A 27205-nucleotide genomic window follows, 5' to 3' on the forward strand; every position below is an offset into this window, starting at 1 on the left:
TTTCGCTTGAAGTAAGAAGTGTGAACTTTCTCTTCTAGAGGACACTACTGAAGATCAACAATAGTGCAACCTAGTGCGAAATCAAAGAACTATTTTGTTGGAGAAATGTTTATTTCAAGAGTTTGTTCTTTGTTAAATTTCTTTCTGTCATGGTTTAAGTTGGCTGTATACCCCTCCTTTTCCCCTTATTTTGGATCTAGCCAATCCCGAATTTCTTTAATTAATTTTCCACCAATAATGTGTTTCTTTTTCCTCTATGTAGGGGTTTCTTTTCCCGAACCAATAAAAAGTTTGAGGGAGGGTGTTTTATTTCCCCTAACGCCTAGAATCTTCCGCGAGAGGATATAAACTGCTGATTTTGGGGTCTCCGGGCCACTTTTGTTCCATCTCTCAGTGTGTAAAGTACATAGCAGGAGGCGGGAAGCGCCTCTTTCTTCACCAGCTGTTCAACTTCAGGTAATGGCCTCTTAATAACATCTTTTCTAGCTAGAGTTGGCAGTTTAACTCTCGCGGAGGGTTCTAGGTCTTCCACCATGTAACTTTCCTTTCAAATGTAAAAGCAACTGGTATCTATTCTATCTTTCAAACTACATATCGGGATAGAGAGTGCTTAACCCTCTCGAGCTCCCACTCACATTGTTTTGAGGTGAACTTATTTTTCGAAACCTATTCTTCAGTAATGTAATGTAAGTTTGTGTTTTCTTAAGTCACCTCAGTAGTATGGGATTAGCCCTTGCATCAGCGGCCTAAGAGCCAACGTAGGTCTTAGAAACAAAGTGTATTAAGGAGTGCAAATTCGCCTCCTCTCAAATTGTGATTTTAGAGGTCACGTAATTAACCTTCTTTTCATTTATTAGACCTCAGTAGATTGGGTATTTCTCCCCTGTGTTTTGGTCCGTTGAGGACAACTTGAAGGTGGAGTTTGGTGTAGCCTTTGAGAGGCTTAAATTTTGAGAGCGTGGGGCTCTTTTGAAAATCGAGTGTCATATGCCTCGTGGAGGCTTTTTAGTGTAATTTGGAGCAAGGGCTCTGAGGTATGAATGGGGTTTTCTGCCCCTCTGTTGAAACTAGTGTCTTTGAGGTAAAACTGGGCTGATTGCCCAAGCATTGTGTTTTCGGGGCTCGAAGCCCAAATCCTGTAAATATTGTGACTCCCCGTTGATTTGCTACATTGTACCTGCCATGCTTGTTATATCTTTGTTTTGAAAAGAAAATATAACCTTGTTAAATTTTGAAATTAATTTCTCTTTAGTAGCTTGAGATCCATTCACCACCCAGCACCTTCTTTCACGCCTACCTACCACAAAAACACGGTAACACATATTAAGGTGTTTAAATTACATGAACTTAAGTCCCTTTAACAATTCATTCTTGAATATTGTTAGTGTACCGGGCGGTACACCTCCACGCCGCTAATTCAAATTTTGGCCAGTTGAAACTCCCCTACTGGAGGAAGTCTGAACTTTATTGATGGTGTTAATTTTCAAGTTTCTCAGAAGATGTCACTACTCGGAAATTTTGAAGTTTCTGAACTGGGTCGTTTTTGATGTATTTTTGTTTTACCTGTAGTAAGAAGTGTGAACTTTCTCTTCTAGAGGACACTACTGAAGAACTACAACAGTGCACCCTAGTGCGAAGTGAAAGAACTGTTTTTTGGAGAAAGTTTTATTTCATAAGTTTGTTCTTTGTTAAATTTCCTTCTGTCATTGTTTAAGTTGGCAATATTAACCCTTTCTTTCCCCTCGTTTTGAAATTAGCCAATCCCGAATTTCTTAAATTAATTTTCGGCCAATCGGGGCCTTCTTCCCCAAACTGCTCTGTAACTGGGTTCTGTAACCAATAAAATTCTTGCGGGCGGGTGTTTTCTTTCCTGAAACGCCTCGAACTTTCCGCGAGAGTATATAAACTGCTGATTTTAGGGTCTCTGCGCCACTTCTCTACCATCTTTCAGTGTGTAAAGTACATAGCAGGGGGCGGGAAGCGCCTCTTTCTTCGGACAGCAGTTCAACAACCAGGTAATGGCCGTATAATAACTTCTTTTCTTGCTAGCTCAGTAGTTTAACTCTCGGGGCGGGTCCGAAGCTTTTTCACCATGTGACCTTTCCCTAAAATGTAAAGACTCTTGGTATCTATTCTTTTATAAGCTACGTATTGGGATAGAGAGTGCTTAACCCTCTCGAGCTCCCACTCATATTGTTTTGAGGTGAACTCATTTCTCACATCCGATTCTTCCTTAATGTAATGTAAATTGTTCTTTTCTAAAGTCACCTCCGTAGTATGGGATTAGCCCTTGCATTAGCGGCCTAGAGCCAGATTAGGTTTTAAACAAAATGTATTAGGAGTGCAGATCGCCTCCTCTCAAATTGTTATTTTAGAGATCATGTAATTAACCTTTTTCTCACTTAATAGATCTCAGTAGGTTGGGTATTTTACCCCTGTGTATATGTCCTTAGAGGACAGCTTGAAGGTGGAATTTGGTGTGGCCTTTGACAGGCTTAAATTTTGAGAGCAAGTTGCTCTTTCTTGAAAATTTTGTTTTCTGCGCGCCTCAAGGAGACCTTACTGTGTAATTTGGAGCAAGTGCTCCTGGGCATGAATGGGGTTTTCTGCCCCTCTGTTGAAACTTGTTTTGGGGTAAAGTTGGGCTAATTGCCCAAGAATTGTGAGTTAGGGGCTCGAAGCCCAAATCTTGTGAATACTGTACTTGTAATTTGTTACCTTGCTACTCTGTACCTGCCATTCGTGTTTTTTCTGAATTTTGGAAAGAAAATATAACCTTGTTAAATTTTATCTTAACTTTAATTTCGTATTTTGAGGCCCGTTCACCCGCGCACCTTCTTTCACCTCTACCTACCACAAAAATACGGTAACAGTTAGTATATGTGACATAGTTTGAAACCATACACATGTAAATGGTTTCATTACGCCTGTTTTTAAATATTAATACGACCGAAGTGACATATACACACTTTTTACAGACATGTGACAAATGGTAAAAGTACATATTAGGTTCGTATAAAATGTTGCCATTTGCAAGGTATTAAGCCATCAAAGGCTAACTACTTGAGAAGTCATGAGCGTGACGGTATTATTTGATTAATCTTCGTCACTAATTTCACCTCCTGTGTGTTCATTGTTCCACCGCAGAATCTCCTGGTAAAATGTGTCTTCTTCTGTTCCACAAGGAATGTACGGTAGCACCTGTTGCATATCAGCTAGTTTTGTTTGTGTGTGTGTGTTGATAGAAACACTGCCCTGTGGCTATGCTATAGTCTTTGGAAGAACTGTACTTCTGACTGTGCAAGTCTGAAAGTATGACAGACAGGGCAGCTGATGTATGGAGAAGTAACTACACAACCTTTCATACCTGCGGAGTATTCGAACTCCATGTACTCTGTAGGTTTGAAGCTCACCTTGTCAGAATGTGGGACATAACGTTTCATGGTTTCCAGTGATATTGTTGTTTTCTTAAATCCTTATCTCAGAAAAACATCTTCAATATTATTCTGCAGGATTCCAGGACTAAAGTTGTTTTAACGTAACGTTGTGTATTGAGGTCTGTAGACCTTGTATTGCCCCATCGATGGTATCTTTACGTTGTCGTGGTGGTGTGGCTTGTGTGGTCAAAAGATCGTGAGAGCTATGCCGGCGGTAGCTTAGCTACTGGTAGGGCCTCCCTTGCCGGACAGGTCGAAGGTGATGATCCAGACTAAAAGGGATACCCTGGTCCTCCAGGTTGGGGGTTGGTTATAGGGTTGACAACTCTATCCCGTTAAAAAAACTGTTGAGAAGCCGCAAAGAGTAAGAACAAACCGGACGGATAAAATTGATAAACGACCTAGGCGAGGAAATGGTTAAGGATTGATATTAGCGACTTGGAATGTGAGAAGCCTACTCCAGCCAGGGAAAAAAGTGCTGGAGGGGCATCCAGGTGGAAGACGATGTAGAGGTAGACCAAGAAAGCGATGGATAGAAGAGGGGGAGGCTGATCTACGTACCATGGGAGTCCGGAGATGGAGGACCAAGGCAATCGACAGAGAGCTTTGGAAGAAGATTGTTGCGGAGACCAAGGTTCTGCAAGGACCGTAGCGTCAAGGAGTAAGTAAGTAAGACCTTGTATTGGACTTAACTCAAAATCGCTAAAAACTGGACTTAAGCCCTTTTAACAAGTCATGATTCAATTATAACGTATACAATACTTTATTATTATTGGGCAACAGGATGGTGTAGTGATTTAGTTGCATATCTGTCATCCTGGAGACAGTGATTTGGTTCTCAGTGTTGCTGGGGTGGGATTTTTAGTTGAAAATCCCGTGATGTCAGGAAGAGCACGCGACTTTAAATCCCCGGCCACAACTCCTTCAATCCTCAGTGCGTGCAAGGACCCTGAGCAAGTGGGATAAGCTGCGAAAGATGACGATTATTATAGAGCCCGGAAGTTCACGCATTTATTTTTTGCTAAAATAGGCGGGCAAATAAGAACTTAACATTTATGACATAGGCAGTAAAATAATTAAAATTAGCACTTATAATGACATAAATGGGCACAAAAATAGTAAAGGTGCTTTAACGTAAGCTGCGCAACACACATCTGCATCACATTTTAGTATCCGACTCGCTGGCTGAATGGTCAGCGTACTGGCCTCCGGTTCAGAGGGTCCCGGGTTCGATTCCCGGCTGGTTCGGGGGCTTTAACCTTTATAGGTTAATTCCAATGGCTCGGGGGCTGGATTTTTGTGCTGTCCCCAACATCCCTGCAACTCACACACCACACATAACACTATCCTCCACCACAATAACACGCAGTTACCTACACATGACAGAACCCGCCACCCTCATCGGAGGGTCTGCCTTAAAGGGCTGCACTCGGCTAGAAATAGCCACACGAAATTATTATCACATTTTAGTACTTAATCTTACATCCGTGGGTGAGGATAATAAAATAACGTCGACAGTATCCACTGTCTGAGGTAAGAGGAGGCGACTAAAAGCGGGGCCAGGGTCTCTCAACTTGGGAGTGCGGGTTGGCGACCACGTTTCCCCTAGCCGAATCTTACTTGTGACAGATTCCTCGCACTTACATTTCCTGTCTGACCTCCCTTGGTCAACTTTGTTCTTTTCCGGCCCCGACGGTATTCGATTTGCGAGGGCTAGGGTGTCTTTCATTTTGACGCTGTTCGTGCTCCTTTCTTTTGCCGATACCTTCATTCGTCGAAGTATCGGACCTCTTCCATTTTCCTTCTGATTAGTGTTATCAGAGGATGGTTACCAAGTTGTTCTTCCTCTTAAACCGGGCGAGTTCACCGTGTGAGCTTGCATCCGGGAGATAGTGGGTTCGAACCCCACTGTCGGCAGCCCTGAAGATGGTTTACCGTGGTTTCTGATTTCCACACCAGACAAATGCTGGGGCTGTACCTTAATTAATTACAGGCCGCCTCCTTCCCATTTCTAGGCCTTTCCTATCCCATCGTCGCCATAAGACCTATCTGTGTCGGTGCGACGTAAAATAGATAGAAAAAATTTCTCTTGTCAAGTTTTGTGTCATGAAAATATCGTTTATGTAAATGTTATTTTTTATCTGTTAAGTTAAAATGATGTTTTTCTTTATTACTAAGACAGTACATTGGAATTATATTTTTCCTTTCCAATGATTGATTTCAATACATAAATAACAGCAGGAAATATCTACATCAACTTAAGAAAAGGCATAAGAAGGCAATGAAGGCTACGGAAGCTAAAATAAGTAAAAAAAAGGCAAAATGTAATAATTGGTCCTACAGTTCCCAAACGCAAGGAAACATGTTTGTCTCTATGTGCCACCCAGATAAAAAAAGACATTTTGCCATACTTCTGGGCTCTAAATTGATTATTAGTTAATATTCTTTGGCATTCAGAAACAATCATTTGTTATTTCTGGTATAATCGCAGGATACTCGTACTTCAGTGGCACGAAGGTAAAACAGATTTTGTGCGTACGTCAACCAAACTGTTTGAATACCACTGGGATAGATGATACTTGCACCTTGTTCAAATACGTTTGCATTCTAACATATTAGTACCTAAAAGATCCTTTCCCTAGACTTTTATTTTTTATTTTTACAAGTTGCTTTACGTCACACCGACACAGATAGGGCTTACGGCGACGATGGGATAGGAAAGACCTGGGAGTGGGAAGGAAGTGGCCGTGGCCTTAATTAAGGTATAGTCCCAGCATTTCTTTGGTGTGAAAACGAGAAATCACTGAAAACCATCTTCAGGGCTGCTGATAGACAGGTTCGCGCGCACTATCTCAAGAATACTGGATACTGTTCGCGCTTAAGCGACTGCAGCTATCGAGTTTGGTCCTAGTCATATTTTATGACTGGTCGCAGACAACACCTCCATTATTTATACCGATAGTTACTCGATTTTAAAACATTGCTTATTGAACACAAAGAATGTGAGAAAATTACAACATATTCTTTTTTTCGTAAAGGAAAATGCCTACGGACCCCTTGAAGCATTCCAGCGGACTTCGGGGAGACCGTGAATCTTACTTTGGGATCCTCTGTTTTAGATGATGGTGATCATAATCAACAACACCAACAAGTTTACACGGAATCACAATATCAACTGTATGATATCCCATTTCGAAAATTTTGGACGAAATGACCGGGTTTCAAATCGCATCTTGGGGGAGAAGTTAAGCAATGACGTCTGAGTGACATATACATGAACTAATTTTCTCTGGAAGTACTTTTCCTGCACTTAATCCCTGTTGTTTCTTGTAGAACACAGGGCATCAACAAAGCATCTTCATCTGGTCCTGTTGTCCGGCTCCATGGCTAAATGGTTAGCGGGTTGGCCTTTGGTCACAGGGGTCCCGGGTTCGATTACCTTCAGGGTCGGGAATTTTAACCATAATTGGTTTATTTCGCTGACACGGGGGCTGGGTGTGTGTGTGTTGTCTTCATCATTATTTCATCCTCATCACGACGTGCAGGTCGCCTATGGGTGTCAAATCAAAAGACCTGCCCCTGGCCGGCCGAACATGTTGTGGGACACTCTCAGCACTAAAATCCATACGACATTTCATTTCATCTGGTCCTGTTGACAGCCAGCCTCTCACTTCAGGTCTTGCCTTTTCCATCGCTTCCATGTGAACAGATATTCGCCAGGTTTGCTTGGGTTTCCCTCTCTTCCTTTTACCCTGCGGCTTCCAGTCCAGCGCCTCTCTCTCAGTTGCCAACGCCAATTGCCAATTAACAACGTCCATACCATGTTGAATACACCGGTTCTCATCCGACCCTGGAAGTGTACGAAATTAAATAGTGAATGTTCGAATTTTGGCGATAGAATCTTTCTGCGGACATCTTGAGAAACGCATTTTTGCTGTCTACATAAAAATCAGGGGTATTTGTGTTAAGACTTTAAAAATGTTCGGCACAATCTGCCATTAAGACCAAGTCATCAGCATAGGTCAGACTGCTTACTACATTTCCATCTAACTGAATTCCTGGGCCGATGACCTTCGATGTTAGGCCCCTTTAAACAACAAGCGTCGTAACTGAATCCCTCCCTGCCACTTTATACCTTTCAGCAGATGATCCTTGTAAAGTATGAACAACAAAGATGAAAGATTACAGCTTTGTCCAACCATTGTAAGTACCCTGAACCAAGAACTCATTCTACCATCAATTCTCAATGCAGCCCAAATATCAGCATAAATGCCTTTGACTGATTTTAATAATCTACCCTTACTCCCATAGTCCTCCAGTATGGTGAACGTCTTTTCCCTCGGTACCCTGTCATATGCTTTTTCTAGGGTCTACGAAACATAAACACAACTATCTATTCCTCTCGTAGCATTTTTCAGTTACCTGGCGCATACTGAAAATCGGAACCTGACAGGCCCTCTATGGTCTGAAACCACACTGGTTTTCATCCAACTTCCTCTAAACCACTGATCGCACCCACCCTTCCAAGATGCCAGTGAATACTTTGCCTGGTATACTAATCAATGAGATATCTTGATTGTTGCAATCCTTCCTGTTCCCTTGCTTATAGATAAGTGCAATTACTGCTTTTGTCCAATCTGAAGGTACCTTATCAACACTTGATACTAATCTCACTATTCTATGAAGTCATTTCATCCCTGCCTTCCCACTATAATTCACCATTTCAGGTCTTAATTTCATCTATTCTTGCTGCTTTATGACAACAAACAAAAACAACAATGGGCGTTTCAGTCGATACATCCCCAAAAATATAAAAAAATACGTCGTTTTATGCGATATGTCGTAATAAGCGATGTCGTACTAAGCCATGTTTAAAATACAGTGCTTATATAGGAGTTAGACGGGACCGTTAGATTTCGCCGTTATATCCAATACAACGTTAAAAGCGATGTCGCAATAAACGGGTTCGACTGCATATCCTTTCCAAATTTAAGCACGATCGGTCCAGTAGTGTTCGAGCTTATCGGAAACAAACAAACAAACAAACAAACAAACAAACAAACAAACAAACAAACAAACAAACAAACAAACAAACAAACAAACAAACAAACAAACAAATAAACAAACAAACAGATTAGCAAACAAACAAAACAGACACCATCTAATTTTTATTAATATCTAGAAAATATTGTAGACGTATATTACTGTGTGTTACAGGGAATAAAGCAGGATGATGTCCGCACGAGTAACCTCGTTGGCCGCGGTCCTCCTGCTGGGTGTGGCGTTAGGCCTCCCGCGCTGCCCTGACGGAGATAGTGATGATGAACCGTGCAAGGAGAAACGTTCGTACCCTATCCCTTATGACACGCATCTGCGCCTTACATATCGACCTGGAGACATCGTTGAGGGACGTTACGAACCTTATCGCTACTACTGGCCCCAGAATTACAAGTAAGTGATAATATATAGGAATAATAATCAGACAGCATTGGCCTTAAATCGACATTCCCGATATAAAAATATATTTTTACCTAATGCATGGATTTTCACGAAACTTTGTGGGAATGTCACCTACATAAAAGTAGAGATATTACGAACATTTCATATACGATTAATAGTTTTTCCAAAATATTTTTTGACATTTTGAATTCAATTTTCATGACATTTAATGAACATGTTAATGTAAATTCGTAATTAGGTAGATACTTCTTTTAAAAGCTCTGCGTATGGATTTTTCTGCACATAATTTATGTAAGGAGTTACATCGTACTAAAGTTTGTGTGATTTTTACGTTCTAAAATTTTGGACTTAAAAATCCCTCCTACTTGAAAAAATTTTGCAATCTAAAATTCCATACGCATGTTTCTTAATATAGCTGTGATTCCCATACAATACAAATTTTGTTATAGTTGGCAGAATATCATGGGAGAAAAATGGGATTTAAATGTAAAATTACAATTGGCAAACAAATTGGCAAACAAAGCATTATTAACAGTGATGAATTGTTTGAATTCAGTGGAATAACTTCCTGACAAGATAAAAGAAAATCCTTTCAATTTCAGTCATAAAAATTTCACCAAAATATCGATTTTATCTCCGGGGTGTCGCCTTAAGGGGGGTAGAAAAAAAGTCGTTTACAAAATGTTTTCTCGTAAAATTACTTGTACTCTGGTGAATGAAATGGTGTATAATTTATTATGATATGCTACCATCAAGCATTTTAAAGATCTAATTTAGAATATTAATGGACAACTAGCAAATTTTTCAACTTTGGCCATATTTCTCTTTGAAGTTACCCATTTCTGTACCCCATAGATCTAGAACGTTATGGTTTTCACTGATATGTTTCAGAATTTTGTGAGAAAATGTTTCCGGTACTGTCTTAACAAACATTCACGTAATTTAGGTTGACCAGAGTTTAATTTTTTATTTTATTGCTCTGTACATTTATTTTATCAGTGTATGTGCATCATCTGTTGGAAATGTAGCTGATTTATTTTAGTTTTAACCATGAATAAGACAAAAAGTCTGTTTAAAAGCGTAATTTTCGCAGGAATTGGTGCAAACAAGTTGCTAGTCCATGTGCTGATATTGTAAATATTGAATTTAGTAATGCGTCTGCTGTCAAAAATGGACACTGCCACGCCCACCAGTGCAGATTTAAAGAAACCTGAATCGTCCGAGGTAGAATTTCTTGATAAAAAAGCATGTGTAAATAAGTTACATTACGTTTTGATGGACTTGGACGGAAAGAGGGCTCAGATAATGCTGTTTATGGAGCAGATTGTGTTTTATGTGTTGAATGTGCGAGTGAACATCGTGACTTATTTTGAACCCAGTTTCTGAAACTTGACTTTTCCACATGTTTGACCCAATGTCTCAGAAACTGGATCAGATAAATCTTTCGTTGTTTACCGAGAGTTAATTTGTGCCATAATTCAGCTACTAACCTAGGAAAGAGTATTTTGCTTGTTTAGTGTGTAATTTAGGGATATTTCTAAAGACATAAATATGTCTTAAGACTGGGAGTCACCTAAAATTTGCATGTTGGAAGTTAGTATGACGGAAGTGTAACCCTAGCAACCGTGCAGGCTAAGCTTTCTGGCAGGTGGTTATTTGAAATTAGAAGCCGTTGATGGGTGGCCATGACCGAGAGACACGTTTATGTTGATTTGATTTTAGCAAATGGAAATGGTTCATTTTTTGTTAAAAGTTTGGAACATACAAGAAAATTAATGTATTTATATTTGTTCAGTCAACCCACTCCAATATACATAAGAATTTATGGGAAGAGTGAAATTTGCAGTAATACGTCCTGAGACAATGGGGCATATTTCCTGCCAAATTAATATCATCAAGATAGGACTTTACGACTCCCCTTAAAATGAATTATTAAAATAAGACATATCTAAAATTTGAGGTGAAGATCCTTATGGTTTTTCATAACAAATAGAAACGTTGGGTTTTAACTTCCACCTTAAAATGGACCTTCGTATAAATCTGGCATGGTTCCACTCACTTGTGTCAGACCTGTCCAGTCGTTTTTATCTCTCCAACCTCCCTTAGCAGACTGTTCCCTGTGTTCATTTCTATGGCATATCTCTTGCTGTTCTTTTAGTCTGTATTTGTATATTTTAATGGATTTTAAAAATATTCATTTGAATAATATATATTACTGCATTCCAAGGCAATACCTTACTCTACTATAATCTGAATCTGATACACTAATTAATTTAAACTCATCATTATTTTTCATCATCGTTTGTTGTAAATTCTAGTCAGTGGATACATTTTAAAATTTTAATTATCATGTTATTTCGTTTCGCCTCGTACTATTAGGGGTCGATGACCTAAATATTAGGCCGCTTCAAATAATAATAATAATAATAATAATAATAATAATAATAATAATAATAATAATAATAATAATAATAATAATCATCATCATCATCATCATCTCTTGCTGTTTGACATGAAGTTCTCTCTAATGAACTGTAGTTTATACAGACTTGAGCAGTGGTTACCACAGTGTGCTCTATGAATTCCCAGGCATCTGACCAACAGTTATAAGGGGATCCCAGGGTTGGCCACAATTTTTCAAATAAACAATATACTAATACTACAGTTTTCCTCTGTGTCACTATACAATATCACACGCGACTACTGTGTACTGGAGAAAGTTAGTGTATCGGCATGGGTAGATGACCAGATTTCACTTTTGATTATGGTGTCCTTCAAGCTGTTTTGGTGAGTGATGAGAGTTACAATTGACTGATTTTACCTGTAAAAATTAGTTGATATCGTCTTGGTTTGTGTGTTGCAGTTCTTTTCTTCTCGAGACCAACAGTGTAATTGTTTTTATAAATTAATGTTTGGAGTCTTAAATGCATTTTAATGATTTCTAGTCAACAATAATAGATACAGTGGAAGTACTAGGAAGAAGAATCGAGAGGGCAGATACATCTTAGGTCCAATGAAACCTACAGAATGATGAGAATTAAGGATTAATAAGGAAATATATCATAACATAGAAAATATAATAGAAACAAGAAGGAAAATTAAATTATAAACTTCCTTACTATACGGCAAGTGGCCAGGATTGCTGCTTTTTTCTAGTTCTCTGTAAGTGAGAGGGTGGAGATTATGTGCTTCAGTGCTCCTGTGTAGTGTCTTTGGTATAATACCATTACATCCAATCACTACTGGAATGATGATAACATTGTTGAGTTTCCATATGGTTTTTATGTCTGTGGCCAGATTTTGTGTACTTGGATATCTTCTCTGTATATGCTGATTGGAGGTTGTGAGGATTAGGGCGGGCTATGTCTATTATGAAACAGATTTTCTTGTTTTTATCTGAAAAATGCATAGCTTGTCTATTACAGGTAATAGTTTTGTCAATGATGATACTTCTATCCCAGTAAAACTCGTAATTTTCACTTTCCAAGGCTGATTGGGGTTTGTACTTCCAATATGCTGTAGTACAATAGATTAGGTTATTTTTCGAGCTAATTTCTAATGAATGATTTTTGCAATTTGGTCATGTCTGTACTTGTAGTCTGTGTTTGCCATTAATCGACAACCTGAGGTTATGTGCTGGATGGTTTCTGGAGATGTATTGCATCGTCGGCACAGATCTGAAGGATCATGCAGTATATCCTTTCTGTAGTTCCTTGTGGCAATGATTTGATCCTGCATGGTGAACATGAAGCCCTCTGTTTATGGATATATATCTAAGTGTGTCAGTCACTCATGCGAGGCTTGTTTGTCGATGCATGGCTGATCTCATGTCCATACTGTCAATTAACAGGCTTCTTTTTCAATAGAACGATCTTTTCCTCACTTGTGGAGACTGAAAATGTAAGTGAAGCCGGGGTGCTTAGACTGAGGGGTGTAAAGCCGTTATCTGTTGCAACCACTACACTATGTAGGGCAGAGGTTTCTGATTTATCTTTGAAGTAGCATTTCTTTTTTACAACTTGCTTTACGTCACACCGACACAGATAGGTCTTATGGCGACGATGGGATAGGAAAGGCCTAGGAGTGGGAAGGAATCGGCTGCGGCCTTAATTAAGGTAAAGAACCAGCATTTTCCTGGTGTGAAAATGGGAAACCACGAAGTAGAATTTTAGTGATGCAATTTGTTCATTGTGTAATTTCTGAAGGTCTATCAGTCCACGACCACCATCAGAACGTGGCAGAGTGTGTCTTTATGAGGCTGAGTTTGGATCATGCATGTGGTGGCTTGTCAGCAATCGTTTGAAAACCCTTCACCTCAGTGGTAGTCCACTTTAAAGCGAGAACAGGTATAGAAAATGTGATGATGGCCTTAACGATGCTTTCTTTCCTGTGAACTTAAATAATAATGTTATTTGTTTTACGTCCCACTAACTACTTTTTAAGGTCTTCGGAGACGCCGAGGTACCGGAATTTAGTCCCGCAGGAATTCTTTTACTTGCCAGTAAATCTACCGTCACGGGGCTGTCGTATTTGAGCACCTTCTAATACCACCGGACTGAGCCAGGATCGAACCTGCCAAGTTGGGGTTAGAAGGCCAGCGCCTTAACCGTCTGGGCCACTCATCCCGGCCTTGTGAACTTAGAACGCAGGATTCATCTTACTCGTTCAGTATATGTCAGTGTCCGGCTCCATGGCTAATGGTTAGCGTGCTGGCCTGTGGTCACAGGGGTCGCGGGTTCGATTCCCGGCACGGTCGGGAATTTTAACCATCACTGGTTAATTTCGCTGGCACGGGGGCTGGACGTATGTGTCGTCTTCATCATCATTTCATCCTCATCACGACGCGCAGGTCGCCTACGGGTGTCAAATCAAAAGACCTGCATCTGGCAAGCCGAACTTGTCCTCGGACACTCCCGGCACTAAAAGCCATACGCAAATTCATTTTCACTTCAGTATATGTCAGTGTAATTGCCTGTTTTGTGTCTTTGTGCTGAATCCTTACTGATTGGTTATATCCAAGGTATAGATATATTGCATTTGTTGTTAGTGGTGAGATACAGTATATGTTACTTCAGAGTGGATGCCTTGTGCTGAGAAAGAACCCCTCGTTATTGTCTGAGTCGCACGTTTATTATTATTATTATTATTATTATTATTATTATTATTATTATTATTATTATTATTATTATTATTATTATTATTATTATTATTATTATTCTCCTGATAAAGGGTACATAAAATGCAGAGCTGAATGACTGAATACATTGGCTAAAGCTGTACGTATGAACTACCTATGGTGGTGGGATCATGTGAAATGATTGGAGGAGACAGGTCACCGAAATTGCTGTGGCCATTAACCTAGAAATCGGTAAATTTCAAAGTAAGGGGCGATATAAAGCTGAAATGGCTGATGCGATAGGTGCAATTGTAAGATTATGGAACCGCATAATTTGCACACAGAGGCTTGCAGACTGAAAGACTCAACAATCTACAATGAACATGCATTTATAGAATTTTGATGACTAAGACTCCACATTCATAGGCTGAAAATATCATTAACGAAATAATCTGAACCAATAAGTATTTTTTTCTGTAAACATCATCTTTGATAACTATCGATTAAGATATCTTTCTGATTTTAATTGATGATAAGAGGAGTGATGTTCTCTTACTGCAGTTAATTCCTGGAGTGTCTTGAAAGATAAGAATAATGGCATGTAAAGAGGGTCCTCTCCCGTCCACTCGGCGATCAGTTTCCAGCCAATGGAGTCATAAACCCATTTATTGGTATCGGTATCGTTACCTTCTTTTTAAAATCTGTGAACTACTTAATGCTACACTATGTTTGTAATTTAAAGACTCACAATACTTGTTTCAGGTTGAAGCCCTTATCCTCAAGCATATAAATCCTAAGGATATTTCTCATACGAAACTAGGAGCACATTTCAGCGCAGAAATGTCTAGAATTAATTTCTGTTAGTGTGTGGCATGCGAGAACGTAGTTCCTGGTCTTAAAAGAAGTTAAACCATCACAGGTATTTTTTTTACAATTTGCTTTACGTCGCACCGACACAAATAGGTCTTATGGCGACGATGGGATAGGAAAGGGCTAGGAGTAGGAAGGAAGTGACCGTGGCCTTAATTAAGGTATGAATTGTGAAAAAGACAAAATATTCCTGAACAGTCAAAAATAAGAAAAGAAAGGTACATAAGTATTCTTGGAAACGACAGTGATTCACTATAGAAGACAATCGTACAGTGTGATGTTTGAAAAGCTCGAGTAGGCGACAAGATGAAATACATAATTATGTCTTTGGTTTTACGTCCCATTAACTACGTTTATGGTAAAACATTTAAGCTTTTTAAGTCTTTAGGCTTTTTCAATCGTGAAATTGCCAGCGTTTCGCCAGTGCAGCAGCAGGCTCATCAGTTGGAATGTCACACCTTTTCAAGACGCTGGCGCTAGTGCACCGTTGAGACACCACTGCAAGCCTCCTATGTAGGACAATGCAGTGACGGTGCACTAGGGGAAGCATGAACCTCAACTTGAATAAATGGCTGCCTTTGGCTTATATATGGTATTCAGAGACACCGAGATGCCTAAATTTTGCCAAGTATGAGTTATTTTACGTGCCGGTAAATATACCGACATGAGGCTGACGTAGCCTACCTGAGCTCCTTCAAATACCGCTGGACTGAGCCGGAATCGAGCCCCCAAACTCAGCCTCAGCTGAACAACTCAGCCCTGCTACAACGGTGCTTTCAAAAACATTTTCAGCAAGTAGAAGAATTCGACACAGGTCACATTGTCGTACTAAGGGTGACAGGCTGGTCATTTAAGCGAATTGGTCGCTACTTGGGCCGTTCCGACAATGGTTTTTAATCTTTCTTTCTTTCATAATCCGTTTTCCCTCCAGGTTTGGTTTTTCCCTCGGACTGAGGCTGAGCGGACCCCGTTCCAGGCCTCGTAGCAATTTTCAAATTTCGTAGCAGAGTCGGGAATAGAACCCAGACCTCCAGGGGTGGCAGTTAATCACGCTAACCACTTCACCACAGAGGCGGACTATTTATTTATTTATTTATTTATTTATTTATTTATTTATTTGGACTTACTTTATATGGTGTTACTCAGGCCAAACCATCTTATATATACAGTAGGTGTATATATGCTAAAGTGCACAAAGTACACCGTTTTAAAGTTCCTGATTATAAGCCCTACATCTAAGTAATTATTAAATTAAATTTAAATAATCGCTATGAACAAAAGAAAAATTCTGACAGTTACTATGTGTATGATGAAAGGAAATGTTACATTATATAACTCACTAATGTCTCAAGTTTATGTACCTCTTACAACATATCCTTTTTAATTAAACTATGTAAGTACAAAGCGTGTTTGCAATTACAGCAGGAACAGAATTCAAGCAGCATATATTGGCAGGTATGAATTAATTACCGTAACATGTTGTGCGATAAATTGGTAAACTCAGCAGGGAAGAGGTTGAGAACAGTAGGAACGTAATTTAAAAAAAACACACACACGTCGGGGATGTTCTGAAATACTAGAATGGGCTACTGGTCGATAGGATCATTTCATCGTACTATAAGCAGAAACCTATCGAAGGCATTGCTCGTAATTATCGAAAGTCACATCGTGCCATTCTGAATTCAATAATACTGCTATTTGCTTTACGTCCCACTAACTACTTTTACAGTTTTCGGATGGTGCCGGAATTTAGTCCAGCAGGAGTTCTTTTACATGCCAGTAAATGTGCCGACACGAGGCTGACGTTATTGAGCACCTTCAAATACCTCCGGACTGAGCCAGGATCGAAGGCCAGCGCCTCAACTGTCTGAGCCACTCAGCCCGGGCGATTGCTATTCACTTTTTGTATGTCTAGGTTTCTTTCATGTACCGTACCCCTAGTGTGAATGTGGTGCTGAAGAAGACCCAAGCCACCTATTTATTTGTCCCCTTCTGGACAACCCATGCACAACACAACAAGGCCATCGCTGCTGTAGTTTTTGGAAATGCTGACCGGACACGGAACTGAATGAATGAATGACCCTGTACATATACAAACGATTGATTCATTAGTAGGGCGCGGATGTTTATGACCTAAAAATGTTAGAAATACAAGCATTTATGACCTAATAATGTATTGAAATATGACAATAAATATGACTAAATATTTTTTTAAATCACATTTTCAAAATCCTCAAAATCTTGCCGCTGTTTAACTTAACATTGTCTTTTAAATATACATTTAAAATATAGAACATTCAGTAATAATAAATAAGTAATAATATTCATTTTATTATAATATTTGAATGTATTTAATTACTCAATCCAGAGGTAACTCTCGACTCTGCACAGAATGAAATAAATGTCACATTTTTATGGGAGATCAGAAAGAATTACAACAGCAATTTACATATATTTTAAAGTTTTCAAAGAGGAACGATCTTCTATTTTCATGAAAAATTGGCTGGTAACGGGGAAAAGACCGCTCAACATCGCAGGATGTCATTGGATCATATTTTAAATACGTCAAATCATTAGAGTTCAATTGAGGCTCACTATTCTGTCACTTTACACGCATCTGTCTCTTTCTATACAGCTTACCCTCTGAATTCACACAAATATGTATTTTTAAGAAAGATACAGTAATTGTAAGAAATCACAGACAACAATTAGGAGATAGAAAAGTCCGTCTTTGAGACGACTGAAAGAAGGTGAGCGAAAATGGAATAAAAAGATAGAAACATGACAAAAACATTAAAATTCACGGCGAAATATGACTATAATACGAAAGATTACCGGAAAATAATAATAAATTTTAAAAGAGCCAAAATATTACTTTATATGACCCGTGAAAATCGCATAATTTTAGTTAAAATCATGCTTGACTTGTATTTTACGTGTAAATTATATAAAGAAATAAAATGTTGTCATAAACATCCGGGCCCTATTCATTAAATTTCAGATAAAAGGAATACTTTAAAAAATTCGGTGAAGCTGAAGTATGCAGGCCTGTAAAGTATTGAAACATAATACTGATGTGAAATGTCAAATGAAAGAATTATTATTTCAAGCCCACTGAAATGCACACACAAACCATCCCTGTAAGCGAAACTTTCACACCATTAGTAATAGGAACTGGCTGCATAAGAAATGGCAATACTAGCATTGCTCATACCTCAATCACTTTCAAGGCAATGAGACCAAAACATGAGAAAGTTACGTGGCCATGGCTGCTTCCTTCCCAATCCTTGCCCTTTCCTGTCCTCCCGTCACCTAAATCATTCATTTTGTTAGTGCGACGTTACATCACTAGTACAAAAAAATCCAAGTCCATCTCCATTAATGTCAAATTAAAGCATTATTCGTCGGTGTTCAGAACAGAGCGTGTCTGTACTACTACTACTGTATGTTTTCATTCTTCCCCTGAAGGGGGAGGAGCAGTAGTGGCGCTAAGAACCTCCCCCCCCCCCACCGCAATAATTGAAAATGAGCCCCTCGTTTACAAAAGTTACAAAATTATTTCGTAGTATAAGGTTGTGTATTATTACAATGGACAGCAACGATGATGATAATAATAATAATTGTTATCGTGTTTTTGTGGAGCAGAGATGTGAATGAAGGTGCGGGCATGAGTGGGTGGATATAGAAAAGTTAGAAGATTAATTTAAAACTTTTAAATTGGAGCTATATTTCTTTCTCTTCTATTTTTTTCCAAATTTTGAACTCTACACTTTGCTAAGCACATAGTAAATCAGGTACAAAATCTAGTTCGTGAGCTAGGGGAACAGTCAGAACAATTAACTAATAACCAATTAACAACCTTGAGCTTGAAGCTCCCTAATTATAAATTTTACATGAGCTCCTTTCAACCAACAGTCAAGGAGACGGATCTCCCAATGTTTATATCAGTAGAAGAGCTTCTTTACTCTCCAAATGTACACTTTACAGGCCTATCAAAGTCACAACCTACATTTAACAAAATGAACCAGTATTCACTGTCAACTGCTCAACAGTCTGATTTGCCTTCAAATTAAATGAATAAGGTTAACTGTAACGGGGATAACAAGTACCCATTCTACAAGGCCTTTCGTAAAAACAAAAGGTTAAAGTTACTGGCCTTAAGGCGAACTCTTGCACTCCTTGAAATTTACATGAAATTCTAAAAACCCTATATGGGCTTATGGCCCGACGTTACAGAGGCTAAGCCTATACTACAGAGGTGACCAGATGGAGAAAAATATATAATTTACAGAAGTTACTACATAGATTTTAAAGGTAACAAAATCATAGTCACCTCAATACCAAGTTGAGAGAGAATAAAAGAGGGTTCCTCACTCTTTATTCCCTAGGTTCGAGTAAGTTATTTAGACTCTTTTGAAATTTACATTAAGAAATAAAAGTTACATTGTGAAAGGAATTTGGAACCTTCCCCTCGAGCTAGCTTTCAAAGACTATTACGTCGTTAAGCAGGATCTGCCATTACCTTGAGCTGCTGCACCTCCCGAAAATGGACGAGCGAGCCTTTTCCCATGCCTCCGTTACGTACACACTCTAGACTTTAGCGATCACAAAGACAACATGGCCCAAAATGTGCCAGCTTTTATAGCTGAGAGGAAGGTTCCAGATTCCTATGGGTCGAAACCCTGACACACCCACAATTCCTAATGGTTAATTTAATAAATATCATTGTTTGTGATTGGTTACTTAAATAAATGTACAAAATTTCTAATTGGCCAACAAATTAAGTAGGCACGAAGAGATAGAAGTATTGATAACATTTGAACACCAGAAACAAAGTATAATCAATTCAGTTTAGGAAACCTTGACGTACAAAATTACTCTGAAAATTAATAGTTCATCTTCACTCCAGAGAACGCAACGTAAGTTGATAGTAGCGACATCTGTCGAGAAATGTTCAAACTATTTCCAAAATGAGTTTCAGATTTCCTGATCTAGATGGCCTTCTATAAGGCGCTAGTTTTAAATGCACAGTTGTAAGGTAACATTGTGTGACCATCCATCCATACCTCACATCACAGCCTCCACGGTTGTAAGGTAACATTGTGTGACCTCCCATCCATACCTTACATCAGAGCCTGCACGGTTATAAAGTAACTTTATGTGACCATCCATCCATACCTTACAGCACAGCCTGCACGGTCGTAAGGTAACATTGTGTGACCGCCCATCCATACCTTACATCACTGTCTGCACGGTTGTAAGGTAACATTGTGTGACCATCCATCCATACCTCACATCACAGCCTCCACGGTTGTAAGGTAACATTGTGTGACCTCCCATCCATACCTTACATCAGAGCCTGCACGGTTGTAAAGTAACTTTATGTGACTATCCATCCATACCTTACAGCACAGCCTGCACGGTCGTAAGGTAACATTGTGTGACCGCCCATCCATACCTTACATCACTGTCTGCACGGTTGTAAGGTAACATTGTGTGACCATCCATCCATACCTCACATCACAGCCTCCACGGTCGTAAGGTAACATTGTCTGACCATCCATTCATACCTTACATCACAGCCAACAGGGTTGCTAGGTAACGCTGTCTGATATCCATCCATACCTTACATCACAGCCTGCACGGTTGCTAGGTAGCACTGTCTGACATCCATCCATACCTTACATCACAGCTTGCACGGTTATAAGGTAACATTGTGTGACCACCCATCCATACCTTACATCACAGCCTGCTCGGTTATAAGGTAACATTGTGTGACCACCCATCCATACCTTACATCACAGCCTGCACGTTTGTAAGGTAACATTGTGTGACCACCCATCCATACCTTACATCACAGCCTGCACGTTTGTAAGGTAACATTGTGTGACCACCCATCCATACCTTACATCACAGCCTGCTCGGTTGTAAGGTAACATTGTGTGACCACCCATCCATACCTTACATCACAGCCTGCACGGTTGTAAGGTAACATTGTGTGACCACCCATCCATACCTTACATCACAGCCTGCTCGGTTATAAGGTAACATTGTGTGACCACCCATCCATACCTTACATCACAGCCTGCTCGGTTATAAGGTAACATTGTGTGACCACCCATCCATACCTTAAATCACAGCCTGCTCGGTTATAAGGTAACATTGTGTGACCACCCATCCATACCTTACATCACAGCCTGCACGTTTGTAAGGTAACATTGTGTGACCACCCATCCATACCTTACATCACAGCCTGCTCGGTTGTAAGGTAACATTGTGTGACCACCCATCCATACCTTACATCACAGCCTGCACGTTTGTAAGGTAACATTGTGTGACCACCCATCCATACCTTACATCACAGCCTGCTCGGTTATAAGCTAACATTGTGTGACCACCCATCCATACCTTACATCACAGCCTGCTCGGTTATAAGGTAACATTGTGTGACCATCCATCCATACCTTACATCACAGCCTGCACGTTTGTAAGGTAACATTGTGTGACCACCCATCCATACCTTACATCACAGCCTGCTCAGTTATAAGGTAACATTGTGTGACCACCCATCCATACCTTACATCACAGCCTGCTCGGTTATAAGGTAACATTGTGTGACCACCTATCCATACCTTACATCATAGCCTGCACGGTTGCTAGGTAACATTTTATCACCACCCACCCATACCTTACATCACAACCTGCACGGTTGTAAGGTAACATTGTCTGACATCCATCCATACCTTACATCACAGCCTGCACGGTTACTATGGTTACACTTTCGTCACACATTTTCTCGCGTCATGTTACACAAATTTTGCGATGATCGTCAGCCATAAGACATGTTAATGTCATAAAGCCTAAGTCTGAGGAATAGAAAGAGCGCAAATGTATTCCATAGATGGCCGTAGCGATGAACTTTATAAAAGATTACAATTTTACACAAAGGGCAGAAATCCCCTAATACATGGAGCACTTGCTCCCAATTTTCAATATCAAGCCTCCCAGAGGCATTCTTACGAAACTCGAAAAGAGCTGACGCGCTCTCAGTGCTCCCAGCCTACTCAAGCCAACACAATGAGAAAGTCAAATAATCGCTGGCCTTACAAGGCACTATTTACAAACAGCAATCTTATTACACAGAGGTATCTAGTACCCAACCTACAGGGCCTTAGTGAAAAAGAACAGGTTCAATAAACGGCCCGAGTACAACAGGAATGGAGTCGGAGATAAGCTCCACCAAAGAATTTAAAGACCTATAGGGCACTTGGTCAACGAAACAGCGGCTAATCCTAATCTACTGAGGTAGCGCGGATGGAAATCACTTTAATAGAATCAGTCATTTAAGAAAGGGCACATGTCCAAATTGTCATTTTTTATTTTTTTTCAGATTAACATTCTTTTCATCCTGGCGCACCTTGTCACAAAAGAAAGGTCACTTATCCAGCCAGTATCATGCTGATATTTAAGGTTCATTTGGGTGTTGTTTGGAAGTCATTTAAGAAAGGGCACATGTCCCAGGATAAGAGCCCTTTCTTGAATGACTTCTTTGCTTACCGGAAGGAACATCTGCCTGTTCTTTGGTCAAACAGCTGAGTGCACCTTCACTTGTTTACTAACTTCGATTACCAAGATTATGGCATCGGTTAATGCAGTTTCTGAGTGTTCTGGTAGCGTTAAAAAGCGTAAAAAGGGTGTAAGAAATGTGCAAAATTACAAATGTAATGTGATAAAGCAAGCAAGGATTAGAGGTAGTGAATATGTCAACTATTCAGGACGAGTGATTCCAGCTCGCACAACAGGCCAACCTTGCAGGTAATTATAACCTCACATTTTGTGTCTTGTTTTATATCAAGTTAATACTGAACTACATTTATTTTACGACACTTTAATACTTAAGACGACTTTGCTTGTTGATATTATTGTATTTGTAAGGTTCTAATCACAACTGGTGTGTAAAAATTATCTGTTAATTACCACAGTTGATCAATACAAAGCCTAGCTTAATGTTTATGTGCCCATTGGCTTGGCCTGTGTCTCTTTGTAACAGAAGATAGGTTAAATAATTTGTTATTTATTTTTCAGGTGTTCGAAGAAGTGTTTTGAGATAGTAGGTGAAAATGAGCAGATGAAGATAATAAAACTTTACAGTGAACTGAACAGTAAGGATGAACAAGACATATATTTATCGAGTCTTCTTGAATATGAGCATATAAAACGTAGAAGACCTACCTGCAACCCCAAAATTAGTAAGCCACATTCTGGAGTGTTCAAGTACAATGTCTTAGTCAATGCACAGCGGGTGCAAGTTTGCAAGGTGGCTTTTATGAGCTTCTTTGGTGATGTCAGTGCCAAACGCCTGCGGAGGCTCCAGAGTTTACTTCTTCAGGGGAAATCTCCACAAGATATGAGAGGAAAAGGAAATAAAAACAGAGCTCATAGTGAAGATTCGGTGCGAGTGCTTAATGATCATATAGCTTCATTCCCCGTAACGTCTTCACATTATTCATCGCGAGAGTACAGATTTCTTTCATCCGATTTAAGTTGCCAGAAGATGTATGAACTTTTCAAGGAGAAATACCCTACTACCAATATAACGTACAAGTACTATGTTAAGTACTTCAAACAGAATTTTGACCTGTCATTTGGCCCGCCTCAAATTGACACATGCATTAAGTGTGAGGAGCTGACCATGAGGATGAAGAGTCCTTTCCTGAATTTAAATGCCAGGAAGGCGGCTGAGGCTGAACTAGAAGTGCATAAACGCAGGAGCAAGAAGTATTTTTCAGTAATGAAGAAAACTGCATTAGAATGCAAGAGTAATCCCAAAATACTAGGACTGTGTTTTGATTATTGTCAGAACCTTCCCCTGCCAAAAATACCAGTGCAGGACATATTCTACATGCGACAGCTTTGGGTGAACACGTTTGGCATTCACAATATGCAAACAAATTCGTCAGTGCTTTATGTTTACCACGAAGGTAAAGCTCGTAAAGGTGCCAATGAAGTGTGTAGTTTTTTGTTAGACTATATCCAAACATGTGTACCAAAGAGTGTAAAGGAACTTCGACTGTTCTCTGATGGCGCTGTAGGGCAGAACAAAAATCATACAGTGATCCGATTATGTGCAGCACTCGTTGACATGAAGCGATTTGAAACCATTCACCATTACTTCCCTATGCGAGGGCACTCATTCAATGCCTGTGATAGAGATTTTGCTATCATTAAACGAGCTGTTAAAAAAATTGATCGAATTTATGATGTGAAGCAATACTGTGAAATCATCTTACGGGCACCTAAACGCCATGACAAGTTCACCATCATTCTGGTAGAGACGAGTGATATTCTTAACTTTACCGCATGGTGGCCGAAATTTTATAAGAGGGGAGGGTTGTCAGATGAATCTCGTGGAAGAGGAGTGCCTACCAACTTGAAAATTCGTTTCCAGCCAGCATCATTCATGCACTTTCTTTACTCTGCCAATGATCCGGGAACTGTACGAACAAAACAGTTCATCAATGGCCTTATTGAACACACCTTCCGTTTGCATCTAGACAGCAACGTTCAGCTTCCTAACGAACTAGCCTACGACGAACCAATCCCTATTGACAGGAATAAGATGAATGACCTAAAGCGTCTAGAAGTGTACATTCCGGGGGAGTACAAAGAATTTTTCAACGAAATACTTGCATGGCCAACTGTTCGTGTGACTGACGATGATTGTGATTAACTGTCATCATTCAAATGATTATTATTGTAGAACAACGACACAGTGTGTCTAAGTTATCTGAATAAACAAAGTGTTTTTGCTCCAAAACCGATTTTCATTCAGCCGTCATTTTAGAAAGGGCATATATCCAATTTTTTTATCTGCCAATCACCATAAAGTCCTTCATCTCTATTCCATATTTTATAATGTAAACTATCCACAACCGTTAACACTAACGGACAAAATACATACATTTAACGTAACTAGCAAGACTGGCTTTTAAATCAGTTTTTTGCTCCTCCTGAAAAGTTGCATTTCTGGACATGTGCCCTTTCTTAAATGACTGATATTGCGGAAACAAATGCGGTACCTCAACCCAACATGAGAGGGAGCTCGAGAGGGTATATCACTCTCTATTCCCGGATTACAGTTAAAGATTTATGAAATTTTACATGAGCCGAAGGGAGAATTACATTTTAACGAAGTCGGTTACATAATAAAGTTTCGAACCTTTCCCTCAGGTTAAACTGCGGAGCAAGCAAAAGAAAAGATGTTAAGTGGCCATACCTTGCTGAAGAACTGCTGACGGATGAAAGAGGCGCCTCCCGCCCCCTGCGTGACAGACACACTTAGTTAGATGTTGATCAGATGGCCAGGAGACGTAAAAATCCGCAGTTTATAAACCCTCGGGGAAAGTTCGAGACCTTTCATGTATAATCGAGACACACCCACAGAGTTTTATTGGTTAAACTCAAAAGTTACACTCAAAATCGAAGAAGAAATATGGGATTGGTTGGAAATTAGTTACAGAAATTCTTGATTGGCTAAATTCAAAAACTGGCGGAAAGAAAATATAAATATTGCCAACCCAAAAATGAATGAACAATATTTAGTAAAGATAAAACTTATGAGAACTTATGAGTACAAAGTTTCTACAAAAAGGTTCCTTCTCTTCGCACCAGTGTGCATTATCAAAGTTTGTTAGTAGTGACATCTATGAGAGAATGTTCAAACTTCTTGATGAATGGAAAACAAAAACAAGTAGAAATTCATACAGTTCACAATAACAAATTTTAGTGGTGCCATCTTCAGAGAAAATGTATAAGTTAGTCCAGTTTCAAGTTCACGGTTTCTCCTGTAGAGGAGTTCTTTAAGGCGCAAGATTTAAATGTGCGGCGTAGAGGTGTACCTCCTGGTACAATAATAATAATAATAATAGTAATAATAATAATAATAATAATAATAATAATAATAATAATAATAATAATAATAATAATAATAATAATAATAATAATAATGTCCGCCTATGTGGTGTAATGGTTAGTGTGATTAGCAGCCACTTCCGGAGGCCCGGGTTCGATTCACGGCTCTGCCACGAAACTTGAAAAGTGGTACGAGGGCTGGAACGGGGTACACTCAGCCTCGGGAGATCAACTGAGTATAGGTGGGCTCGATTCCCACCTCAGCCATCCTGGAAGTGGTTTTCCGTGGTTTCCCACTTCTCCTCCAGGCAAATGCCGGGATGGAACCTAACTTAAGGCCACGGCCGCTTCCTTCCCTCTTCCTTGTCTATCCCTTCCAAACTTCCCATTCCCCACCAAGGCCCCTGTTCAGCATAGCAGGTGAGGCTGCCTGGACGGGGTACTGGACCTCCTTCCCAGTTATATCCCCCACCCAATGTCTCACGCTCCAGGACACTGCCCTTGGGGAGGTAGAGGTGGGATCACTCGCTGAGTTCGAGGGAAAATCCAATCCTGGAGGGTAAACGGATAAATAAATAAATAAATAAATAAGTAAATAAATAAATAAATAAATAAATAAATAAATAAATAAATAAATAAATAAATAAATAAATAAATAAAAAATAAAAAATAATAACATCGACCACCTGATTGATATAGCAAACGAGTTACGCCACAGTTCCGGAATTTTATAAAAAATGCTGTTGTTAAACGCGTCAGTAAATCTACTCATACCGAGCTCGATAGCTGCAGTCGCTTAAGTGCGGCCAGTATCCAGTAATCGGGAGATAGTGGGTTCGTGCCTCACTGTGGGCAGCCCTGAATATGGTTTTCCGTGGTTTCCCATTTTCACTCCAGACAAATGCCGGGACTGTACCTTAATTAAGGCCACGGCCGCTTCCTTCCACCTCCTAGGCCTTTCGTATCCCATCGTCGCCATAAGACCTGTCTGTGTCGGTGCGACGTAAAAAAACAACAAAAAAACCCTCATAGTAGTCGCCTGGGCAGGTAGTGTCTGACCATCGTGAATAATCTTCGCTAAAACCATCTGGCCTGAAGTAACCAACGATCTCCGCGATTAGTTGGATTCAAACGTAGAATCACATCGCATGCACATTCAATTTTTATTTTGTTTGTACTTCGCTACTGGTTGTTGCAATAAGAACAGATAAGATGCAAATGATAAATGATTCTTAAGAGCACACCTGTGCATATTACGTACTTACTCACATACTCACCTCTGTACTCTGTAATCATTATTATGGCTCTTATCAGTGGTGGCCGGTGACTTGGCACGTAGGTGGGTAGCATACTTTGAATAAATTATGGTAATTTACACGTCGATTTCTCACTTTCAAAAGAAAGCACAGAT

General features: G+C 39.7%; 1 protein-coding gene across 3 annotated transcripts in view; it reads left to right on the plus strand.

Annotated features, from left to right (window-relative positions):
* The window catches only part of LOC136867437 (uncharacterized), a 273943-nt gene that overhangs the window by 84449 nt on the left and 162289 nt on the right, over window positions 1–27205 (plus strand). For all 3 annotated transcript variants that reach the window (XM_068227089.1, XM_067144642.2, XM_067144641.2), the window contains exon 2: window positions 8655–8888. In XM_068227089.1, coding sequence (XP_068083190.1) covers window positions 8668–8888 — 221 coding nt within the window. In that variant the 5' untranslated portion in view covers window positions 8655–8667. The remainder of the gene's footprint in view (window positions 1–8654; window positions 8889–27205) is intronic.

The sequence above is a fragment of the Anabrus simplex genome, chromosome 3 (genome assembly GCF_040414725.1).
Source record: "Anabrus simplex isolate iqAnaSimp1 chromosome 3, ASM4041472v1, whole genome shotgun sequence".
NCBI lineage: Eukaryota > Metazoa > Arthropoda > Insecta > Orthoptera > Tettigoniidae > Anabrus > Anabrus simplex.